This window comes from Lampris incognitus, chromosome 17 (genome assembly GCF_029633865.1).
Source record: "Lampris incognitus isolate fLamInc1 chromosome 17, fLamInc1.hap2, whole genome shotgun sequence".
Lineage (NCBI taxonomy): Eukaryota > Metazoa > Chordata > Actinopteri > Lampriformes > Lampridae > Lampris > Lampris incognitus.
In genome coordinates, this window is record NC_079227.1 from 2775719 (window position 1) to 2801363 (window position 25645).

General features: G+C 46.0%; 1 protein-coding gene across 1 annotated transcript in view; it reads left to right on the forward strand.

The window, feature by feature from the left end:
- The window catches only part of fscn2b (fascin actin-bundling protein 2b, retinal), a 50738-nt gene that overhangs the window by 20574 nt on the left and 4519 nt on the right, over positions 1–25645 (forward strand). The window contains exons 2-4 of the mRNA XM_056297797.1: positions 1207–1933; positions 23123–23279; positions 25261–25382. Of these exons, the coding sequence (XP_056153772.1) occupies positions 1207–1933; positions 23123–23279; positions 25261–25382 (1006 nt within the window). The remainder of the gene's footprint in view (positions 1–1206; positions 1934–23122; positions 23280–25260; positions 25383–25645) is intronic.

The window sequence follows — 25645 nt, forward strand, 5'->3', positions numbered from 1 at the left end:
ACTGACCAAGCTGCCGTTTTTGGCAAGTTTGGAACGAGAACGCATTTCGCATGTGTATAATGTAATACTGGGTCTGGAATGACGTATTTTTCAGCCCTAACATACACCATAACGCAGTACAATGTCCTAGCTTGGTTGGTGACACTATGAAAGTTGTCCTTTAAAGCTGCTATGAGGGATTTTTCACTGATTATTAATCAATGTCAATTTAAATTCCCATCAGAAAGAAGTTTATATATTGTTACATGATGAGTCCAAATGTTTGTCTCAGGGGCGGAAAATCTAACAAAAGGATTTGCGGCCCACAGACGGGATCCATGACCCACAAGGTATCCACTGACATCTGTATAGCGACGCCAACATGCCTAACATTAAGCCAGAACTCAACTACAAGCTGAACAGTGTCGTCAATATTCCTATAAATAGGACTGAACGGCTGAAGGAGGAAAACTGACGTCGCCAGGTAAAAAAGCTGTAGGCATCCCGCACAGAAGTCTACTGAGCACCCGGCACGTCTCCATACCAACAAGTCCTCCAACCCATACGACCACATAGGTGGTTTGTTCCTACCCTGCAGCGCTGCTAATTATGAGGTCCTCGTCTGAGGACGTTGGGACTGCGTTATTGTTCATGCAAAGGGAAGGTGTAGCAGCAGGCAGGAAGCAGTGTGTAGCAGTAGGCAGACACAGCTTGGGAAGATTTGTGAAGAAACCGACAGGGTCATATGATGACGAGGCACCCGAGACACCAGATTGTCGTTATTTACACGACCGCTAGAGGTCGCTTAACTTTAAAACGTAACTGTAGGTCGTAAAAAGCTGCTTATACAAACGACCCATGGTGGGTTGTACAGATGCAGAAGGGCGCGCTGCACATCTGGTGCAGGCGGCTGAGCGGATGTGTTGGTATAAAATGTTGTGGGATGCCAAAGTGTTGATATTTTGCAAAGGGCGGTTTTTCCAAAACGCCATCTCTCACTCTTCTCTTTGAAACAAATGCACCACATATAAGAGAATGAGCAGAGATCTTAGAGACAATGAAGTCGCTCTTCTGCAACAGTTCCACTTCTGTCCAGAGGGGGCGCCAAAACCAGCAAACGTCAAAAACTCCTCATTGCAGCTTTAGAAACACATAGCTTGGCAGACTTTCTGTTCTGTCTTGGAGGTTTTGTGTCTTATCTCTGTGCCAGTGGTTTTCTGTGTCCAGGTGAATGCATCAGCGCCAAGCCTGAAGAAGAAACAGATCTGGACTCTGGAGCAGGACTCCCAGGACCCACAGGTGGTCTACCTGCGCAGTCACCTGGGACGCTACCTGGCCTCCGACAAAGACGGCAAGGTCACCTGTGAGGCCGACTGCTGTAATTCCGACTGCCGCTTCCTCATCGTGGCGCAGTCAGATGGTCGCTGGGCACTGCAGTCAGAGCAGCACCTTCGCTTCTTTGGTGGGTCCCATGACTACCTGTCCTGCTTCGCCCAGGTGATCACCCATGCTGAGCTGTGGACAGTGCACCTGGCGCTCCACCCACAGGCCAACCTACTTTCAGTGGCCCGCAAGCGCTACGCCCACCTGTCCGAGGAGGACGGGGAGATCGTCATGGACCGGAACATACCGTGGGGCGTGGCGGCCCTCCTGACCTTGGTCTACCTGGATGGGAAGTACTGCCTCAAGACCTGCAACAACCGTTTCCTCGGTAACGATGGGAAGCTGTTGGTGCAGAGCGGCAGGGTGACTGCGTACACACTGGAGCTGAAGAGTGGGAAGCTGGCCTTTAAAGACTGTGAGGGGAAGTACCTGTCTCCCATGGGCCCGACGGGGACGCTGAGGTCAGGACGCTGCTCCAAACCGGGAAAAGACGAGCTTTTTGACCTGGAGGAGAGCCACCCACAAGTGGTGCTGATCGCAGCTAACGGCCGCTACGTTTCCATAAGACAAGGTGGGAACACACACACACACACACACACACACACACACACACACACAACACTGTTCCTCTGACAGTTTCCACACACCAAACAGAACCTCAGCTGTGATCAAATGGACCAAAGTCATCCATAATAGAAATAGATGCCAGTAACAGCGGCACTCCACTGACATATAGTACATATTATACATATATACATATAGTACATATAGTACATATTATACATATATACATATAGTATATATATACATATTATCATATATAGATATACATAATATGTATATGTATTTATATGTATTACATACATATATGAAGATATACATATATTATACATATATACATATACATACATATATGCATATTATATATGTACTATATATTGGTGGCCTGTCCAGGGTGTCTCCACGCCTGCCGCCCAATGACTGCTGGGATAGGCTCCAGCATCCCCCTGACCCTGAGAGCAGGATAAGTGGTTTGGATAATGAATGAATGAATACATATATGCATATAATATATGCATATAGTACATATATACATATAGTACATATGAAACAGACTGACCGCTACTACAGTTACCAATACTAACACACAGTCATACTGATACACCCACAGGAAACTGAGCTTACCGACACACAAGAAGTACTTTAGCTCGGGACCCTCTGAATATGCATGGGTCAGGAAACGACCTCACCTGAATGATTGACAGCTGATAGGGGTTGTGCGGTAATTATGGGTAAGGTACTCTGTGGCCTTTGTGTCCTTTATCTGCAGGGCGAGTTCGGTCTTTCTAGGAAACCAGGATGAAGGAGGCTGATACGGGGTATTTGAGCCCAGCGAGCTCATTTTAACAGTGACCCTCCTGTTGGTTTAGTCTGTTAGTCTCAACTCACTGGGAGGGATAAACCTATGTGCTCGTTTGAAAAGAGATGTAACCATATATATATATATATATATATATATATATATATATATATATATATATATATATATGAAATTCTGCATGTGGCCATCATGAAAGGAGATGGCTGGAGATATCGGACACCTCTGCTTCAGTAATGAATAGCGACAGCTCTGTTAATTAGAGCCATCATCCATTATGGTAACAGTTTATATCTGGTTTTGAAAATCTTCACATAATAAATAAATGTCGTTATATAACTTCTCTTTTACCCAGCAGACTACAATCAATAACTAAAAGAAGAAAAAAACCTCACCTCACCTAGGTCGTCCATCAGGATGCCCCCTATAGGGTTTCGGTTGCACATGTTTGTTTAAAGCATGGGGCGCTACTCCCCATGCAGTTCTATGGTTCTCCGCTACCTGGAGAGTTTGTGCCTTTCCATTGTCAAGATGCATTGATCATCTGCAAAGCCACGATGTCCCCCGGTCCATAACACCAGTCTGTCAATGAATTCACTAGGGACTACTGCTGCCCATAGGAACAGCAGGATTTATTATCCAGGTTTACTCCTCTAGATCCACCGTGTTCTGCTCTGTTGTCTCCTGACAACGTTAACAGGAGTACCGCGAGAAGGAGGGTGTGGCTCTTCTCCACGCACAGACTGTCATTCATCATGGAGAGGCTATATTTTGTGCTTCACATGATGCTGGGGTGTATGGAGACCGGTCTAGGACGCCACGAGAGGCCATCTAGAAAAGGTACTACTCCTGTACTTAACCCCTTAAAGAAGATGCTTTTCACAGTCTGTATCTAGAAGAGGTGTCTTTCTGTCCCTCAGCTACATCTCATACAGGTGTAGTGCTGCTCTTCACACCTGTAGTGTCTCTTTGTGGTCTTAACTCTTTACTGTGAGGCCTGGTGGCTCTGCATCAGCAGGTCCTCCTCGGTCTTCTGATTTAGTGGCTCTTTGATCATGCACTTTAGCAGAACGCTATACTGACAGATTATTTCTTGCTTCAGGAGTTGTTTGGCGTTTGAAAGTCACTCTTGTTAAGATGGAAATCGTCATCGAGAACATTGAGATTTCTGGTTGCTTCAAACCAAGGAGGTAAAACTAAACACTTTGTGAAGTTCACTCATCATCTTGGTTTCCTGCGAGGACTCGATGTGAACCGATCTCCTGATGTGTTCAGCTTGTTGGTCTCCATGGAGCTGAATTCATTGCAACCAAACTTGACACCAGCTCGTTCCTCTAATGAGCTCCTCTGTCGCTGCCTGGAGGTCCGTCAGCTCCTCACAGACAAAGAAGATGGTATTGGGTTTGGGTTTGGTTGGCATACAAGCAAAGACCAATGCTGTCAAACTTTTAAAGAAGTAATGAAACCCATAGTTTGGAGACACCAGCGTACATTGATCGTCACCATACTGTGTCCTGGCATGTGTCCACCAGCTGCAGATTCTGGCCTGTCAGATAAAGTTTCTTCATCTGCTCATCCTTCCTGTTGAACAAAGACACAAACAAATGACCGACAACACAAAACCACATTCAGTTGAAATAAAGGTTTTCATCCCATTAAAGCAGGTAGACAGACAGACAGACAGACAGACAGACAGACAGACAGATAGATAGATAGATAGATAGATAGATAGATAGATAGATAGATAGATAGATAGATAGATAGATAGATAGATAGATAGATAGATAGATAGATAGATAGATAGATAGATAGATAGATAGATAGATAGATAGATAGATAGATAGATAGATAGATAGATAGATAGATAGATAGATAGATAGATAGATAGATAGATAGATAGATAGATAGATAGATAGATAGATAGATAGATAGATAGATAGATAGATAGATAGATAGATGGATGGATGGATGGATGGATGGATAGACAGACAGACAGACAGACAGACAGACAGACAGACAGACAGATAGATAGATAGATAGATAGATAGATAGATAGATAGATAGATAGATAGATAGATAGATAGATAGATAGATAGATAGATAGATAGATAGATAGATAGATAGATAGATAGATAGATAGATAGATAGATAGATGGATAGATGGATGGATAGACAGACAGACAGATAGATAGATAGATAGAGAGGATAGAGACATGTGTGTTTTGCTCAAGTCTCAAACATCTGTCTGTCCCTGTCATTTTCTTTCAGTTAAGATTTAAAGAGCTTTACTGGCATGACCAGACAGTGCTTATATAGCCAAAGCAAACAACAGATAAAGAAAATAAAGACAGTTACTGAGAGGACATAATCAAGAACGGCATACACAACATTATCACTCACAAAGCCACAAGGACCACAGGGGAACAACACAACTATGAGGGTCACAACTTATCAATGTTACTTATCAATAACTTACTGACATGACCGTCTCAACACAGGCAGGTGTTGTTGTCAGGACTGATGGTTTACTCTGGTGTTTCATGGTCATCCCTCAGTGAGTGGCAGGAGGTGACACATTCAGCCACTAGTGGGCAACAGTTTGGTTTCTCTCCGAGAAGATAGTTGAGTTTGTCCCAATCTGAAGGGTCTCAAGTTCTTGATATTGAGTTTTAAATTTTGGGAAGAAAATGTTTCTAATTTGTTTGTATTTCTCCCAGTGCAGCAGAGTGCTGCACTGTCTCTACTCGTCTGTGGGCTCAGTCCATCCTGCCTGGGGGTCCAGTGAACTCAGTCTGTCCTGCCTGGGGGTCCAGATCTGTCTGTGGCCCCTCTCCAGAGCCAGGCCAAGTCTACTGATCCTAGATCTGCCTGGGGTTCCAGGTCTGTCTGTGGCCCCTCTCCAGAGCCATGCCGGGTCTACTGACCCTGGATCTACCTGTGGGTCCAGGTCTATCCGGGGCCCCTCTCCAGAGCCAGCCTGGGTCTGCTGACCCTGGATCTTCCTGGGGATACAGCTCTGTTTGTGGCCCCTCTCCAGAGCCAGCCCGGGTCCACTGACCCTGGATCTGCCCTGGGGTCAAGGTCTGGCTCTGCACTCTCAATGTTTGCAACCTACCTGACGGGTCGTTCCTACCAGGTGACATGGAGGGGATCTGTGTTGGAGCCTAGCAGACTGACTAAAGGCATTCCACAGGGTTTGGTTCTGGGTCCTCTCCTTTTCTCCCTGTACACAACATCCCTGGGTTCTGTTATTCGCTCGCATGACTTCTCTTACCATTGTTATGCCGATGACACCCAGCTGATCTTGTCCTTTCCTCCCTCTAACACACAAGTAGAGACACATATTGCTGTGTGCTTGACTGACATCTCGGAGTGGATGGTGATACACCACCTGAAGCTCAATCTGGACAAGTCAGAGTTGATGCTCCTCCCGGGGAAAGGTTGCCCACACCGAGACATGGCCATCACCATTGACAACACTGTGGTGACGCCAACTCGGACTGTGAGGAATCTGGGTGTGATCCTGGACGACCAACTGTCGTTTGCTGAAAACGTTGCATCGGTTGCTCGCTCCTGCAGATTTCTCCTCTATAACATCAGGAGGATTCACCCATTCCTCACCGATGAGACGACACAGGTGCTCATCCAGGCTCTGGTCATCTCGTGGCTGGACTACGGCAACTCCCTCCTTGCTGGCGCCCCGGCGTCGGCCATCAGACCTCTGGAGCTTGTTCAGAAAGCTGCAGCTCGTCTGGTGTTCAACCGCCCTAAGTTCTCCCACACATCTCCCCTTCTCATGTTCCTACACTGGCTCCCTGTAGCTGCTCCCATCCAGTTTAAGACTCTGGTGCTAGCCTACAGGGCAGTGAAAGGAACAGCTCCTTCCTATCTCCAGGCCATGGTCAAGCCCTACACCCCTGCCCCACCACCTCGCTCTGCTGCCTCGGGACGCCTGGTTGCCTCGTCGCTCAGAGGCCCCTGCTGCCGATCGACCCGGTCCCGGCTCTGTTCTGTCCTGGCCCCACAGTGGTGGAATGAACTCCCCACTGATGTCAGGACAGCGGAGTCGCTGCCCATCTTTCGGCGCAGGTTGAAAACTCACCTCTTCAAGAACTACCACCCTGTTACTTGTTCTTAGCACTTATTGTATTCACTCATTTAAAAAACAAAAAACTATCTTTCTTGCGCTTTTACTTTGGCACTGGTTTTGCTCTTAGATGCTTGTTTAGATGCACTTATGACCTCTGATGACTAGTAGTTCTCCTGATTCCTTACGTTAAATGCGCTTATTGTAAGTTGCTTTGGATAACAGCGTCGGCTAAATGACTGTAAAGTAATGTCTGTCTGTGGCCCCTCTCCAGAGCCAGGCCGGGTCTGCTGACCCTGGATCTGCCTGGGGGTCCAGGTCCATCTGTGGCCCCTCTCCAGAGCCAGGCCAGGTCTGCTGACCCTAGATCTGCCTGGGGGTCCAGGTCCATCTCTGGCCTCTCTCCAGAGCCAGGCTGGGTCTGCTGAGTCTGGATCTGCTCAGAGTCTTTTTCAGTCTGTGCTCAGACACTATTCTGCCACTGTGTGCTGTCGGTTCAGGGCTAAATAACAATCTGTTTAGCTTTGATCCTTTGTGGATTTTGAGTTTGGTTGTAGTTTGTTTGGGCATTTTGATTTTATTCCTTCATTCTTTAATTTAAATGTTTTTAGGAATTAGTTGTTGAATTCTTTCTTATTGTGTTTTTTATGTTTATTTATTTATGTGACGCACATTGAGTCTGCCTTGTGTACAAAATGTGCTTTATAAGTAAAGTTGTCTTGTGTTTGTAGTGGAAACTATGGGGGTCAGTTGTTCTCAGCTGCCTCTACAGCTTGATGTTCTTGGTTCCGTTGGAGCTTGGAGGAGATGTGGGCCTCGTTCTGCTCGGCACGCATGATCTGGGATGTGGTTTTGGAGGTGTCATATGTTTTTATAAAATTCTGAATGGAGTTTCTCCGATGGCTGATGGTCCCAGACAGTAAGACAGGTTCACATGTGTGCAGAGCCCCGTGCTTCCTATGGAGCACCGGCTTCTATGACTGATAGTGCCATAAGACTGGTATACATTACACATATATGGCTGTGTGTATATATACACATATATGTATGTGTATATATACACATATATGTATGTGTGTCTCTGCTCATCCTGCAGGGACAGAACCTCTCTTCTGTCTTTCGTCCAGCCCACACAGTCGTACCGTGTGTGAGAGAGCTGAGGTGAGTGTGCTGCATTATTGATAAGTCAGTGGTTTGTTCATGGAGGGCTTCGGGGAGTCTGCTTTCAGAAACCGGAGCTGTCTCTGCTCCGCCAGGCTGGCCCGGTGTCACCCATACCCAGACCCATATCCACACCCTCAGCACCGGGCCTCTGCCAGCCAAATCAAGGGGAGGTCACTCTTTAGGAGACGTTATTTTCCTTAACGTCATAATAACCATTCCAGCACTGTTCAGCAGAATTTAACATAAAACACACAACTAGTGTGGAGGACATGAGACACAAGGAGGAGCAGAGTGAAGGAGGAGGAGAGTAAAGGAGGAGGTGAGTGAAGGAGGAGAAGAGTGGAGTTGAAAGAGAGTGGAGGAGGAGGAGAGTGAAGGAGGAGGTGAGTGAAGGAGGAGGCGAGTGAATGAGAAGTGTGAAGGAGGAGGAGAGTGAAGGAAGAGGAGAGTGGAGGAGAAGAGTGGAGGAGGAGGAGAGAGTGAAGGAGGAGGAGAGTGGAGTTGAAAGAGAGTGGAGGAGGAGGAGAGTGAAGGAGGAAGAGAGTAAAGGAGGAGGTGAGTGAAGGAGGAGAGTAAAGGAGGAGGTGAGTGAAGGAGAAGAGTGGAGTTGAAAGAGAGTGGAGGAGGAGGAGAGTGAAGGAGAAGAGTGAAGGAGGAGGACAGTAAAGGAGGAGGTGAGTGAAGGAGGAGGAGAGTGAAGGAAGAGGGGGGTGAAGGAGAAGAGTGGAGGAGGAGGAGGAGAGAAGGAGGAAGAGAGTGAAGGAGGAGGAGAGTGAAGGAGGAGAAGTGTGAAGGAGGAGGAGAGTGAAGGAGGAGGAAAGTGAAGGAGGAAGAGAGTGAAGTAGGAGGAGAGTGAAGGAAGAAGAAGGTGAAGGAGGACAGGTGGAGGTGTAGAAATGGCTCCCGGTATCATTAGATGATTCACATATGAATCAACATGTTGATCTCCATTCAGGTCTGCAGCCGACAGCATACATACAGTACACACATAGTACACACACTGTAAACATACAGTACACACAGTACACACACTGTACACATACAGTACACACAAAGTACACACACAGTACACACACAGTAAACTGTACACACAGTAGACACACAGTACACATACAGTAAACACATAGTACACGCACCGTGAACACACTGTACACATACAGTACACACATAGTACACACACAGTACACACACAGTACACATACAGTGCACATACAGTACACACATATTACATACACAGTAGACACACTGTACACTGACATTACACACATAGGACACACACAGTAAACACACTGTACACATACAGTACATATACAGTATACATACAGTTTTAGCTGAGCACGGATGCAGTAAATGTCCTGCTAACAAGATAAATAAATGTTATTAAGATAAATAAATGCTAATAAGACAAATAAATGCTAATAAATAAATGCTAATAAGATCGATAAATGCTAATAAATAAATGCTAACAAGATAAATAAATGTTATTAAGATAAATGAATGCTAATAAATAAATGCTAACAAGATAAATAAATGTTATTAAGATAAATAAATGTTAAGATAAATAAATGCTAATAACATAAATAAATTAAGATAAATAAATGCTAATAAGATAAATAAATGTTATTAAGATAAATAAATGTTAAGATAAATAAATGCTAATAAGATAAATAAATGTTATTAAGATAAATAAATGCTAATAAGATAAAGAAATGTTATTAAGATAAATAAATGCTAATAAATAAATGCTAACAAGATAAATGAATGCTATTAAGATAAATAAATGTTAAGTTAAATAAATGTTATTAAGATAAATAAATGCTAATAAGATGAATAAATGTTATTAAGATAAATAAATGTTAAGATAAATAAATGCTAATAAGATAAATAAATGTTAAGATAAATAAATGCTAATAAGATAAATAAATGTTAAGATAAATAAATGCTAATAAGATAAATAAATGTTATTAAGATAAATAAATGCTAATAAGATAAATAAATGTTAAGATAAATAAATGCTAATAAGATAAATAAATCTTATTATGATAAATGCTAATAAGATAAATAAATGTTATTAAGATAAATAAATGCTAATAAGATAAATACATGTTAAGATAAATAAGTTTTAAGATAAATAAATGTTATTAAGATAAATAAATGCTAATAAGATAAATAAATGTTATTAAGATAAATAAATGTTATTAAGATAAATAAATGCTAATAACAGATTCAGCTGCTATGAAGTCACACCACAGCTGACATCCAAGTGTCTCCACGTAGCAACACTTTAGACACAATGACCTATCTCCACTGTCCTGTTTCCTGTTTCCTGTTCCACTTCACATCACGCACACACGTGTGTGTATCAGTGTGTGTGTGTGTGGGGGGGGGGGTAGACCTGTCATAACGTCCCTCATCACTTCTCTCCGTCCATACTGTGATACTGTAATCTACTCTGCCTGCCTGGAAAATAAAAGGAGATTCGTCTCCCTGCACAAATAATTTATACTATCACACACGCACACACACACACGCACACACACACGCACACACACGCACGCACGTACGCACTAAGATGACAGAGGAATGGAGAGAGAGAAAGGAAATTGTGATAGGCTGAGACAGGCAAGGAGGAAGATGGGAGATACTCAGCCAGCGGCATCCCCTTACCATCCGTTAATAATGGATGTCAGAGCGATCCATCGGTGATGGATTAATCAGGCCTGCTGCAGGTGGATGTGGATCTGTGTTCTGGTCCAATACAGTTGGTCATGCATGGGCGACATACACGCGGCTGTGACGTCATCATCTTATAACGTATGCAGGGCCGGCCTGCAGGGGTCAGCGCAGGAAATGATATCAACCAGATACACCCCCATCCAATCTCTTCTTCCTCTGCTCTCAGGTTCTTCCTCCCTCCTCCATCCTTCTACACTTCCCTTCATTCCTTTCATCTGCAGTGCAGCGGTGTGTCAGGCGCTGTCTGGAGCCGCTCTGCAGAACGTTTCTGGTTGGGTCAGTGTGAAATGGAGACATGGCATTGGTAAACACAGCATGGCATTGGGTTTGGAGGGAGAAGAAAGACGCGGTGATGAAGGTGTCCTGGTCTTTGCAGATAGGCAATTCGCACACAGCCAACTGTTGTGATTCACAGTAGTAGTTCAAATTCCTCTTAGTCGGTTGGATGGAGTCACATTATTCATTCGTTCAGTCATTGAAGCGTGTGTGGATGTGTTGGAAAACACAACAGAGATGGTCAGTCTTCAACAGATGTTTAACAGAGATGGTTCAGTCTTCAACAGATGCTTAACAGAGATGCTTCAGTCTTCAACAGATGTTTCACAGAGATGCTTCAGTCTTCAACAGATGTTTCACAGAGATGCTTCAGTCTTCAACAGATGTTTAACAGAGATGCTTCAGTCTTCAACAGATGTTTAACAGAGATGCTTCAGTCTTCAACAGATGTTTCACAGAGATGCTTCAGTCTTCAACAGATGTTTAACAGAGATGCTTCAGTCTTCAACAGATGTTTAACAGAGATGCTTCAGTCTTCAACAGATGTTTAACAGAGATGCTTCAGTCTTCAACAGATGTTTAACAGAGATGGTTCAGTCTTCAACAGATGTTTAACAGAGATGCTTCAGTCTTCAACAGATGTTTCACAGAGATGCTTCAGTCTTCAACAGATGTTTAACAGAGATGCTTCAGTCTTCAACAGATGTTTAACAGAGATGCTTCAGTCTTTAACAGATGTTTAACAGAGATGCTTCAGTCTTCAACAGATGTTTAACAGAGATGCTTCAGTCTTCAACAATTGTTTAACAGAGATGCTTCAGTCTTCAACAGATGTTTAACAGAGATGGTTCAGTCTTCAACAGATGCTTAACAGAGATGCTTCAGTCTTCAACAGATGTTTCACAGAGATGCTTCAGTCTTCAACAGATGTTTCACAGAGATGCTTCAGTCTTCAACAGATGTTTAACAGAGATGCTTCAGTCTTCAACAGATGTTTAACAGAGATGCTTCAGTCTTCAACAGATGTTTCACAGAGATGCTTCAGTCTTCAACAGATGTTTAACAGAGATGCTTCAGTCTTCAACAGATGTTTAACAGAGATGCTTCAGTCTTCAACAGATGTTTAACAGAGATGCTTCAGTCTTCAACAGATGTTTAACAGAGATGGTTCAGTCTTCAACAGATGTTTAACAGAGATGCTTCAGTCTTCAACAGATGTTTCACAGAGATGCTTCAGTCTTCAACAGATGTTTAACAGAGATGCTTCAGTCTTCAACAGATGTTTAACAGAGATGCTTCAGTCTTTAACAGATGTTTAACAGAGATGCTTCAGTCTTCAACAGATGTTTAACAGAGATGCTTCAGTCTTCAACAATTGTTTAACAGAGATGCTTCAGTCTTCAACAGATGTTTAACAGAGATGGTTCAGTCTTCAACAGATGCTTAACAGAGATGCTTCAGTCTTCAACAGATGTTTCACAGAGATGCTTCAGTCTTCAACAGATGTTTCACAGAGATGCTTCAGTCTTCAACAGATGTTTAACAGAGATGCTTCAGTCTTCAACAGATGTTTAACAGAGATGCTTCAGTCTTCAACAGATGTTTAACAGAGATGCTTCAGTCTTTAACAGATGTTTAACAGAGATGGTTCAGTCTTCAACAGATGTTTAACAGAGATGCTTCAGTCTTTAACAGATGTTTAACAGAGATGCTTCAGTCTTCAACAGATGTTTCACATAGATGCTTCAGTCTTCAACAGATGTTTAACAGAGATGCTTCAGTCTTCAACAGATGTTTAACAGAGATGCCTCAGTCTTTAACAGATGTTTCACAGAGATGCTTCAGTCTTCAACAGATGTTTGAGATGGTTCAGTCTTCAACAGATGTTTAACAGAGATGCTTCAGTCTTCAACAGATGTTTGAGATGGTTCAGTCTTCAACAGATGTTTAACAGAGATGCTTCAGTCTTCAACAGATGTTAAACAGAGATGCTTCAGTCTTCAACAGATGTTTAACAGAGATGCTTCAGTCTTCAACAGATGTTTGAGATGGTTCAGTCTTCAACAGATGTTTAACAGAGATGGTTCAGCCTTTAACAGATGTTTGAGATGGTTGAGTCTTTAACGTGTTTAACAGAGTCTCGCCACTTTCGTGACAAGGCGACTCCAGGCCGAATCACTGCTATTCCGACACACACAGAGACGCATTCATGTGACGAACAAAAGCCGACTCCGCCCCCCTCCCGAAAACAGCGTTGCCAATTATTGCTGCTTCATCGAGTCTGGCCATAGTCGGATCTGAAGAGAGAGATTTTTAAAGTACATTTGTTCAGGTGGCAGAAAGATGCTAAGATTTTCATTGGGAGTGATGAAGAAGGACAGGATTAGGAACGAGTATATTAGAGAGACAGCTCAGGTTCGACGGTTTGGAGACAAAGCAAGAGAGACAAGATTGAGATGGTTTGGACATGTGTGGAGGAGAGATGCTGGGTATACTGGGAGAAGGATGCTGAATATGGAGCTGCCAGGGAAGAGGAGAAAAGGAAGGCCAAAGAGGAGGTTTATGGATGTGGTGAGGGAGGACATGCAGGTGGCTGGTGTGACAGAGGAAGATGCAGAGGACAGGAAGAGATGGAAACGAACGATCCGCTGTGGCGCCCCCTAACGGGAGCAGCTGAAAGTAGTGGTAGTAGTAGTAGATTCTGTAAATTATGTACACACAACACCCATTGCGCGTCTACTTGTCTTGGGAGAGAGAGTCCTCTGTTGCTGTACCTGAGGTTTCTTCCTATTTTTCTCCATTAAAGGGTTTTTAGAGAGTTGTTCCTTATCCGAAGCGAGGATCTAAGGGCAGTTCTATTGCTGTAAAGCCCACTGACCCAAATTCGTAATGTGTGAAAATGGGCAATACAAATAAAATTGACTTGACCTGCCTTGACTTGACTTAAACAGAGGTACTCGATAAGGATGCCCATTATCACCATTACGTTTTGCACTTTTCATAGAACCACTCACTTCAGCCATAAGACAGAATGGCAGCATTTCAAGCATTAAAACCAATTAACACCATCATAAAATCGGTTTATATGCCAATGAAATCTTGTGATAGCTAACAAATCCCTCAACCTTCCTCGCATCAGTCCACAATTTGACTAATAGCTTTGGCAAGATTTCTGGCTACTCTATTAAATGGTCTAACTCCAAAATTCTGCCTCTAAGCCATTTCGAGTGGAATGATACTTCAAGATTATTGTTTATTGGGTAGAGTTTTTGTTGGGTGTGCAATTGGATTTATGTATATGTTACTGTGTGTGTGTGGTTTATGTGGCTGCTGTGCCAGGCCATGTTCAAGTGTCATTTGTAGCATTACTGAGCATGTTGGTGCCGGTGTACCTCTATCCATACGCTTGATTAATGATGCTGTTGCGTCTATCAGCTGTGTGTGTGTGTGTGTGTGTGTGTGTGTGTGTGTGTGTGTGGTCTATGTTGCTGCTGTGCCAGGCCATGTTCAAGTGTCATTTGTAGCGTTACTGAGTATGTTGGTGCCGGTGTACCTCTATCCATACACTTGATTAATGATGCTATTGCGTCTATCAGCTGTGTGTGTGTGTGTGTGTGTGTGTGTGTGTGTGGCCGCCATGCCAGGCTATGTGATACTGTTAATGTTCATCCTGGTGCCTGTAACATTACCTCTGATGATGTATAAGGCTTGTATGATTAAACTGTGGTGCATTCAGTGAAGTACAGTTGTAATGACCTATATTTTGGTTAACAGCAGCATTTAAGAACCTGGTCTTGGATGGGCACTTGAGCTTCTCTGTGTTGACCCACACAGTCATTTCTGCCTTTGCTACAGGTGTGTGTGTGTTTTTGTTACGTTTTGGAGGCCTTTTCTAGTATACACATTTCTGGAAAAAAAATATTGGTAGAGTACAGACAGATGGCAGTTAATAATTAATGAATCAGGGCATCTCGGTAGCATAGCGGTCTATTCCATTGCCTACCAACATGGTGATTGCCAGTTCGAATCCCTGTGTTACCTCCGGCTTGGTCGGGTGTCCCCACAGACACAATTGGCCGTGTATGCGGGTGGGAAGCCAGATGTGGGTATGTGTCCCGGTCACTGCACTAGCGCCTCTTCTGGTCAGTTGGGCACCTGTTCAGGGGGGAGGGGGAACTGGGGGGGATAGTGTGATCCTCCCACATGCTACGTCCCCCTGGCGAAACTCCTTGCTGTCAGGTAAAAAGAAGCGGCTGGTGACTCTACATGTATTAGAGGAGGCATGTGGTAGTCTGCAGCCCTCCCTGGATCAGCAGAGGGGATGGAGCAGCAACCGGGACAGCTCAGAAGAGTGGGGTAATTGGCTGGATACAATAGGGAGAGAAAGGGGGGAAAAATCCAACAACAAAAAAATTTTTTTTTAATTAATCAGAAGCCCATGTGATATTGGCTTGCATGCAGATGTTAAAACCCCCCGTAGAATTCAGTGTGCCAAAATCATGAACAATTCCAAATGCATATCTGCTATCAGTGTACACAGTCCATGTTTTCCCTTCTGCTAGTTTGCAAGCTCCGGTTAAAGTAAACAGTTCAGCTGCCTGTGTCGATAAAGGGCCTGAGAGGTGTGCACTTTCCATGATGTTATGATCATTCACTACTGCATATCCAATTTCATTTTGTCCTGTGACTGGATCTTTTCTAGCAGATCAATCAACATACAACACAGTCAGTGTTAATGAGGGGTATTTCCTGTAAGTCCACTCTTGGGCTGAAAACGTGTGCTATCGGGCCAAACAGTCATGAGGTTCACCATCTTCAACAGTAGGGAGCAGGGTGGCAGGATTGAGAGCTGTGCAGCATTTGACCTCGATATTAGGCAGAGATGAGAGAATATTGTTGTATCTCAGCCAGCACGCTGGAGACAAAATGAGTTGTGTTCTGCTCTAGCGGAGTAGAGGCCACAGAATTGGGTACCAACAGTGTAACTTTCTGATAACCCACTATTTCCCGATATGCAACTGTGGCTTTCTCTGCTGCTGCTGTTGCTCTCAGACAGGCCCAATGCTTTACTGTCTAATTTTGAGGAAAAATATGCCAATGGTAATTCATTTCTCCTTGATCTTGTAACGGCACTGATGTCGTAAAGCCCCCCTTTTCATCCACAGTCTGTGTGAAAGGTCCATCTGGGTCAGGCAGTCCTAATGTAGATGTGGTAGTCAAAGTCTGTTTTAGCTGCATCAGCAGCTTCTGTCCAAGTCACATTGTCAGTCGGTTTTAGTCCATGGCCATGCATAATGGATAATAGTGGAGCCTCTAGGGACGCATAATCACATATTCACTGTAGCCTGTCATCACCAAACAAAAAAGTTTCTCCACGGGGATCAATAATACTAATAACGATGAAAGAAAGTAGGCATGTGTCAAACGTGACCTCCCACTAGTGTCATGTGATTCAACATGACTCATTCTAGTCAACATTTAACAGTCACTTTCGAGGAAACAATTGTTTTTTGTTATAACATGTTTTCAATGCTACCTAGGAAGTTCAGAGTGGACTACCTGACTCTCGTGAGATCAAGGCACATTCTTGCCTTTCCTGGAACCTGATCTCACCACTACCTATCATAGTCTTTCAGATAAATTGGGGAATGCTTCTGCCGAGTGGAGTGATGAACCTCCTGTGGCGGTAGTGCGACAAGTAAGACCACTCTTTCAGAGATCACCCTCTCTGGCCCCCAAGGTTCAACCGCAGGCCTCTGTTCAACCTCCGGGTTCTCTGATAGTCTCGCAGGAGCCACTTCTGAACTGCATTCCAGCGCCTCTGGAGGTTCCATAGGTTGGTCTGGAGATTGGCAGGACTCCAGGTGACGTGCTCACATCTGGTCAACGTGTCCCCTCATCCTCTGTCCACTGCCAGGAATCACTGTATAGGAAACAGGACCAGAAGACGACTCAACTGCAGCTGGAATCCATTTTGGTTCTAAGCCATAATTCCTTGTGTATACAGCATCCCCGGGCGCAAATCTTCTCAGCTTGGCTGTTTTGTCATGATGTTCTTTCTGTTTCAGCTGTTTCTGTTGAATTTTCAACTTTAGGTCAGGTTTCAGTAGGTCAAACGCAGATCTCAGTCATCTGGACATCAACATTTCTGCAGGTGACAACCCTGTCGTCGCCTGAGGGGTGATGCGGTAGCTGAGCAAGAACCTGGAAACTCTGACCTCGATGCTATCTCCTCTCATCCCCTCTTTAAAGGTCTGCACCGCCCGCGCCGCTAAACCGTTAGAGGAGGGATGGAACGGTGCTGAGGTGACATGCTGAATCCCGTTCTGTGACATAAAATGGATGAATTCTGCACTTGTGAAGCAACTGCCATTGTCAGACACCAACATCTGTGGCAATCCATGGACTGCGAAGCACTGCCGTAGCTTTTCAATTGTTGCATGTGTTGTAGAGGCATTCAGCGGATAAACCTCTAGCCACTTTGAATGTGCGTCAATTATCACCAAGAACATCTTGCCCAAGAATGGCCCTGCATAGTCCACATGAATGCGAGACCATGGCAGCTCGGGCCATTCCCAGGGGTGCAGTGGTGCATTAGGTGGCGATTTTCTGTTTTGCTGGCATTCCACACATATGCTGACCTCCTTTTCGATATCCTCGTCCATCCGTGGCCACCAAATGTAAGACCTTGCCAAACCTTTCATACGAGACATGCCCGGATGTGACTGATGGACGAGGATATCAAAAAGGAGGTCAGCATATTTAAAGAAGGGATGAAAACCCTGCGTGCCTACTTTATGTCCCAGATAGTAGACCTCATTTTCCAGCAGTTGGCAGTTGCTTCGTTTTAACCGTAACCCAGCCTCCTGCAGCCTACTAAGCACTTCATTCAGGTTTTGCAGATATTCTTCCTTGCTAGCCCCGGTGACAAGAATGTCATCTAAGTATACTGCGACCATGGGTATGCCCTGTAGAAGACCCCCATTGTTCTCTGAAACACGGCCGGTGCCGACGATACCCCAAAGGGCAGGCGATTGTAAGTAAAAAGGCCTTTGTGAGTATTCACCGTGAGGTACTTTTTAGACTCATCATCCATGAGAATTTGAGCGTATGCACGGCTCATGCCTAATTTAGAAAATTGGTGCCCCCCCCCCCCGGCAAGGCCGCAAACAAATCTTCAATTCTCGGAATAGGATACTGCTCTAGCGGAGAGACATGATTGACAGTTAGTTTGTAGTCTCCGCAGAGTCTAATTGAGCCATCCGGTTTCAACATTGGAACCATGGGACACGCCCACTGTGAGTGTTTGACTGGCGTAATGATCTGCTCTTTTAACAGTCTGTTGATCTCTGCTTCCACTTTGGGGCGCATGGCGAATGGAACAGATCGTGGGTGGAAGAATCTGGGCGTGGTGTCAGGTGCAACATGGATTGTGGCCTGAACCCCCTTTAAGGTCACAAGCTCATCTTTAAAAACATCCTCGTGCTTTGTAAGCACCTGTTGCAATGTCAGCTCTTCTACTTCCATATGCTTAATTTCTCCCCAGTTAAGGTTTATTTGCTCTAGCCAACCTCTACCCAGCAGACTTGGACCAGTACCACCCACTACATAGAGAGGTAAGATTTTCTGTTGGTTCTGGTATTGGACGTTTACCTCTGCGACCCCCAACACCTTTATGCTTCCCCCTGTGTAAGTCTTTAATTTAACTGCTGAGGGCTTTAATGCAGGCTTTTTTGCATTTGTCCACTGCACCTTAAATGTTGACTCATTCATCAGAGTGAAGCTACATCCGGTGTCCAGCTCAAATTCCACCATGTTCCCATTGATGTGCATGTCCACTGTAAAGGGTTTCACTTCTGCGTGGCTACTTTGTACACTGTACATTGAAAAGCTTGTTCCGAGCCCTCTGATTCGTCTGAATCAGCTGTGACGTGATGTGAGCGGCTGCTGTGGCCTCAACCCTGCGTGTTGCTACGGTGCCTTTGCTGTCTGCTCGTTTTAGCGTCACTGCGCTTGTTCTTGTTTCTACGCGCCTGCGCAGTGTGGCCTATCCTTCCACACGAAAGGCGTTTCTCTTGTTTACATCGGCAACCCGACGGTGCAAGTCTGCCTTTGGAGCGGTAGCAGTCTTTCATTTCCCCCCCCCCCCCCCCTGTGCGCGGCGGGTCTCGGTTCTCCTTTGCGATGCCAGCAGGTCACTACCGTGTCCCCCTATTCTGCTGCCTGCCGCTTCCCTGGCAAGTCTTGAGCCTGGTAGTCGGCGGACTCCATGGCTACTGGTGTTCTAAGTGCGTCCTCAGATGTGGGATCGGTTTCCGACAGGAACCTCCTCTGAACGCGTTCGCTGTTTACTCCGCATACGAGCCGATCCCGGAGCTTCTGTAAAAGCGTTTGTCCGTAACTGCGGTCTTGAGCTGATCTCCGTAGCTCTGCCACAGACCACTCAGCACCAGACCCGTTGGGCTTTCTCATGCGCCGATCCAACTTAAAGCGCTGCACGGTTCCGCTGGGTTTGGGGTTCAAGTGGTCTTTCAGCAACGTCTCTAAGTCTGGGAGAGTGCGTCCTCCTGGCTTATCAGGGCTGAGGAAACTGCGCATCACACGATCCGTTTGTGCACCGACAACACTTATGAGAACCGGCTTGTGTCCGGCTGCGTCCTCTGTTCCGTCTGCGATAAAGAACTGTTCCACACCCTCACAGTGTTCTGCCCAGCTCCCGGAGCTCCTATTGCCCCGGCCATTTTCAGTACAGTTAACTTTCCTTTCTTCCCCCCCCCTCCTCCCCCCTCGTTCTTACAGGAACAAGAAGAAGAAAAGTTCCTCACCCACACGCTCCTCTCGTACAAGCAGCGCTGTCCGGCTCCAACCTCGTCGCCAGATGTGCAGCACCTTGACTACATGACACCAGCACACACACAGGATTTGTTTACCTGGACATTGATGAAAACTTCGGGAGCACAACACAGCACAGCCGTCTCGGCAGGCATTCGTGCATTACACAACAGAACTACATCCGGGGAAGGTTCCAGGTAGTAATGGGTAACCCAATTTACTGCTACTGCCACCTAGTGGACATACAGGTAAGTGGATCTGGTTTGTTAGACAAGTTACTACAGATGGCATGCTCTTGAATAGCTGCCAAACATCCTCTATCCCAGCCAACAGTGTTTATATACCTGGCTGCTGGTCTTCTCGTCCATGCTGTCCAGGAAGCATTTCCTGAGATGTTGTTCATACAGGGGGTCATTTTGTTTGTTCGGTGGTGCCGGTGGTGCTAGGGCGCCGTTTTCTCTGAAAACTTTTGTCAGTCTGACCAAAAAGTCAGCCACAGTCTCTCCAGGCTGCTGTTTGCAATCTTTTATTGTCATTTATCTCATTGTTGCTGGAAAATGGTCTAATTCTGCCACAGAGTCCCTCCACATTACACCAAAAATCAGCATTGTCTGCATAGTTATATCGGTCATCCTCTTCAGGCCAGCTTCCTTGCACTCTGCCCCATTTCAGTTTCATGCTGTGCATCAGAAGAGATTTCATTTCCTTCAGCGTCGGTCTGTGTTAGTGTACAATCTCAAGCAGCACATGAACAACTGCAGCCCCTCTCTGTGTGGATATGTCTGGCAGGTCACTGGCCACCAATTTCAGCTCATCTGGTGTCCAGGCCCCGTGGATATATACTACATCTGCAGCATCTCCGTCTGCTCTCGGATCAGGCACTTCAATCATTGGGAGGGCATAGACACTAGACACTTTGATATCTCGTTCTTCGGGCCATGGGGCTGAATGTTTCAGACCCCAGGCTTGGCTTGTCTTGTCTTGTGGGATGGAGGATGTAGCCTCAGCTTTATCCGTCTGGTATGGAGGTGGGGCGGTCCCTGGGCGTTGCGCGACGGGCTCTGCTGCTGCCGCCAGCTGTTCTCAGGCCTGTTGATATAGACGGGCGGGCTGCTGTCAGTTTGCAGTAGGCTGCTCCCTTTCTTCGATTAGACTGGACAACTGAAGGGAAACCCAGGATTGTTCCAGTCTTTGACTCTAAATTTATGGAAGGGAGCATTTTTAGTAAGTCCCGAAGGACTTACTAAACTAGTCATCAGAGGTCATAAGTGCATCTAAACAAGCATCTAAGAGCAAAACAAGTGCTACAGTAAAAGCACAACAAAGAGATTTTTTTATGAGTGAATACAATAAGTGCTAAGAACAAGTAACAGGGTAGTAGTTCTTAAAGAGGTGAGTTTTCAACCTGCGCCGAAAGATGGGCAGCGACTCTGCTGTCCTGACTTCAGTGGGGAGTCATTCCACCGCTGTGGGGCCAGGACAGAACCGAGCCGGGACCGGGTCGATCGGCAGCAGGGGCCTCTGAGCGACGGGGCAACCAGGCGTCCCGAGGCAGCAGAGCGAAGTGGTCGGGTGGGGGTGTAGGGCTTGACCATGGCCTGGAGATAGGAAGGAGCTGTTCCTTTCACTGACCTGTAGGCTAGCACCAGAGTCTTAAACTGGATGCCAGGAGGAGCTCCTGGGAGCCATTAATGAGAGACATCTTGTTCCAGTCGAAGTCCCACAAATCATGAAGAAAAGCTTTTTCACAGAAATGCTTAAAATCTCATTTAAGAACAATTCGTGGTTTTGATTTTGGGAGCTTAGCTTGTCTGACTGTAGCTTTAACACAACGGTCACTCATATCATTCACAAAAATACCAAAACCCCAATATTTATGAGGAGCATTTGTTAAAAAGAAATCAAGAGAGGCTCAATCAAAAAAGGGTAAATCAGTTCATCTGGACACAACGTTTATTGACAGAAACTTTTCATCATCATCATCATCCCCCCTTTTCCACTACATGGGACCGGCTCAACTCGACTCAACTTCTTCGTTTTCCATCACTGGAAAGTACCAGCATTTTGGTAACTGTTACCACTTCACTGGTACCATCTTTGTCGAGGTTCCGAAAAAACTGGAGCAGTACCAGAATCAATGCAGACCAGCTACACTGAGGGGTGCTGTTACAGTGATGGAAAATGACACTGCGAGGCGAGGCGAGTCGAGCCGGTATCATGTAGTGGAAAAGGGGCACAAGTGACCTCTGCAGGCTCAACTGACTGCAGGTGTCCCCACCCTTATAAACAATACAGTGGCATAACGACCCAAACCAACGATCAGTTTTATAAGCAAATATGGTGTGACCATTAACTACAGTTACATGGCCATGTGTACTATTCACAGAGGATTGCGGAATAGTTGTAATCACAGCATTGTGTAAGATGGTGAAAGATGTACTTGTAGCCCCCCCCCCCTCGGTTCAGGGATGGTAATTCCCTCTTAACATAGACGGCCTCTTTGACTCCCCGTTCAAACCAGCGTTCCTCTCTATCAAGGATGTGCACATCCTCATTCCTGAAAGAGTGGCCACTGGCCTGTAGATGGTGTAGACTGTGGAGTCCTGGACTGTAGATGGTGTAGGCTGTGGAGTCCTGGACTGTAGATGGTGTAGACTGTGGAGTCCTGGTCTGTAGATGGTGTAGACTGTGGAGTCCTGGACTGTAGATGGTGTAGACTGTGGAGTCCTGGACTGTAGATGGTGTAGACTGTGGAGTCCTGGTCTGTAGATGGTGTAGACTGTGGAGTCCTGGTCTGTAGATGGTGTAGACTGTGGAGTCCTGGTCTGTAGATGGTGTAGACTGTGGAGTCCTGGACTGTAGATGGTGTAGACTGTGGAGTCCTGGACTGTAGATGGTGTAGACTGTGGAGTCCTGGTCTGTAGATGGTGTAGACTGTGGAGTCCTGGTCTGTAGATGGTGTAGACTGTGGAGTCCTGGTCTGTAGATGGTGTAGACTGTGGAGTCCTGGTCTGTAGATGGTGTAGACTGTGGAGTCCTGGCCTGACATGTTAGCTCTCCTGTGTTGTGCCATCCCCTTGGCCAGCGTCTGTTTGGTTTCCCTGATGTACAAGTCATACAAGTAATAATCAAGATGATCATGATAACAAGCAGTCCACAAGTAAAGACGGTTGTGGGTGACAACTTCTATGTAGTCGTCTTCTGTGGGTTATAACGATTAAGTCAAATAAAATCGTCCATACAGAAGACCTTTAAAGTATCTGGATTCCTTCTTATGCCCCACCCAGGAGTAAGCCTCTCAGCCAATCAGGAAGAAGAGACGGACATGGAGACGTTCCAAATGGAGATTGACAGACAGACCAGGAAGTGTCTGTTCCGCTCCAGCCAGGGGAACTACTGGAACCTGGTGGGCCATGGAGGAATCCAGACCACCGCCACCGAAACGTGAGTGACTCCTCCATCAGTTATGAACACATAGAATAAAAGACTCACAAACACTACAACACATGTCACTCTGACGACACATCAGACATTATGATTAAAAGACAATCAAGTGTGTGACGTGTTGTGTGAACGATCACAACTGGTAACTAACGCTCGTCACATATGAGATAAGTGACATGTGACCTTGTTTATTAATCAAATAAATAATATTGTCTTTGTTTCAACAGCTTTGAATTTTAGTATTTTTTATCTTTTAACTCATCTGTACAGTGTGGGTCTATTTATTCATTCATTCCTTGTATCTGCTGTCTTTACTGTACCTGCCCAGACTACCGTCCAGACTACAGACTACCGCCCAGACTACAGCCCAGACTAGACTACCGCCCAGACTACAGACTACCGTCCAGACTACAGACTACCACCCAGACTAAAGACTACAGCCCAGACTACAGACTACAGCCCACCGTCCAGACTACAGCCCAGACTACAGACTACAGCCCAGACTACAGACTACCGCCCAGACTACAGACTACAGCCCAGACTACAGCCCAGACTACCGCCCAGACTACAGACTACAGCCCAGACTACAGACTACCGCCCAGACTACAGCCCAGACTACAGCCCAGACTACAGACTACCGCCCAGACTACAGACTACCGCCCAGACTACAGCCCAGACTACAGACTACAGACTACAGCCCAGACTACAGACTACCTCCCAGACTACAGCCCAGACTACAGACTACAGCCCAGACTACAGCCCAGACTACAGACTACAGCCCAGACTACAGCCCAGACTACAGACTACAGCCCAGACTACAGACTACAGCCCAGACTACAGCCCAGACTACAGACTACAGCCCAGACTACAGACTACCACCCAGACTACAGACTACAGCCCACCGTCCAGACTACAGCCCACCGTCCAGACTACAGACTACAGCCCAGACTACAGACTACAGCCCAGACTACAGACTACCACCCAGACTACAGACTACAGCCCACCGTCCAGACTACAGCCCACCGTCCAGACTACAGACTACAGCCCAGACTACAGGCTACCGCCCAGACTACAGCCCACCGTCCAGACTACAGACTACAGCCCAGACTACAGGCTACCGCCCAGACTACAGCCCACCGTCCAGACTACAGACTACAGCCCAGACTACAGGCTACCGCCCAGACTACAGACTACAGCCCAGACTACAGGCTACCGCCCAGACTACAGCCCACCGTCCAGACTACAGACTACAGCCCAGACTACAGGCTACCGCCCAGACTACAGCCCACCGTCCAGACTACAGACTACAGCCCAGACTACAGGCTACCGCCCAGACTACAGCCCACCGTCCAGACTACAGACTACAGCCCAGACTACAGGCTACCGTCCAGACTACAGCCCACCGTCCAGACTACAGACTACAGCCCAGACTACAGGCTACCGCCCAGACTACAGCCCAGACTACAGCTGTTAGTCATGCTGGCTACACTGCCACGTCTACAGAAATGTTCATCAATGTCCCTATCAAACTACTACTCTACTACTACTTTCGGCTGCTCCTGTTAGGGGTCTTCACAGCGGATCATCCGTTTCCATCTCTTCCTGTCCTCTGCATCTTCCTCCGTCACACCAGCCACCTGCATGTCCTCCCTCACCACATCCATAAACCTCCTCTTTGGCCTTCCTCTTCTCCTCTTCCCTGGCAGCTCCATATTCAGCATCCTTCTCCCAGTATACCCAGCATCTCTCCTCCACAAATGTCCAAACCACCTCAGTCTTGTCTCTCTTGCTTTGTCTCCAAACCGTCCAACCTGAGCTGTCCCTCTAATATACTCGTTCCTAATCCTGTCCTTCTTCATCACTCCCAATGAAAGTAAATTGGACTAAACTATAATTACAGTAAATGAGAAGCCAACATGGGGCTCTATTCTGAAGTCCGCAGTATTCCTCTGTGACTCTTCATCTGAGCTTTTTCCTACAGATCAGCCAACAACATGTTTGCAGTGGAGTGGCTTGGCCACAGGGTGGCGCTACGAGCGAACAACGGCAAATACGTCTGCACGAAAAAGAATGGCCAGCTGCTAGCAGTCAGTGACACTGTAGGTAAGAATGTGCCTGCAGACCTTAAAGAGGCAGTGCAGCTGTTTAGATATGAAGACGTGCTGGTGTGGGTCCAGCATGGTAAACCTGACTGTCCTCATGGTATGTCAACACACACTGACATGAATCAATATGGCGGCTTTGATGGAGAAAACCTGCTTCCCCATGTGTACACATTACCATCAATCAACCCCCCCCCCCCAAAAGACCTGTGTCACATGGTCTCACCATCTTATTTGGTTTTTATGCATGAAAGTGTCACATGT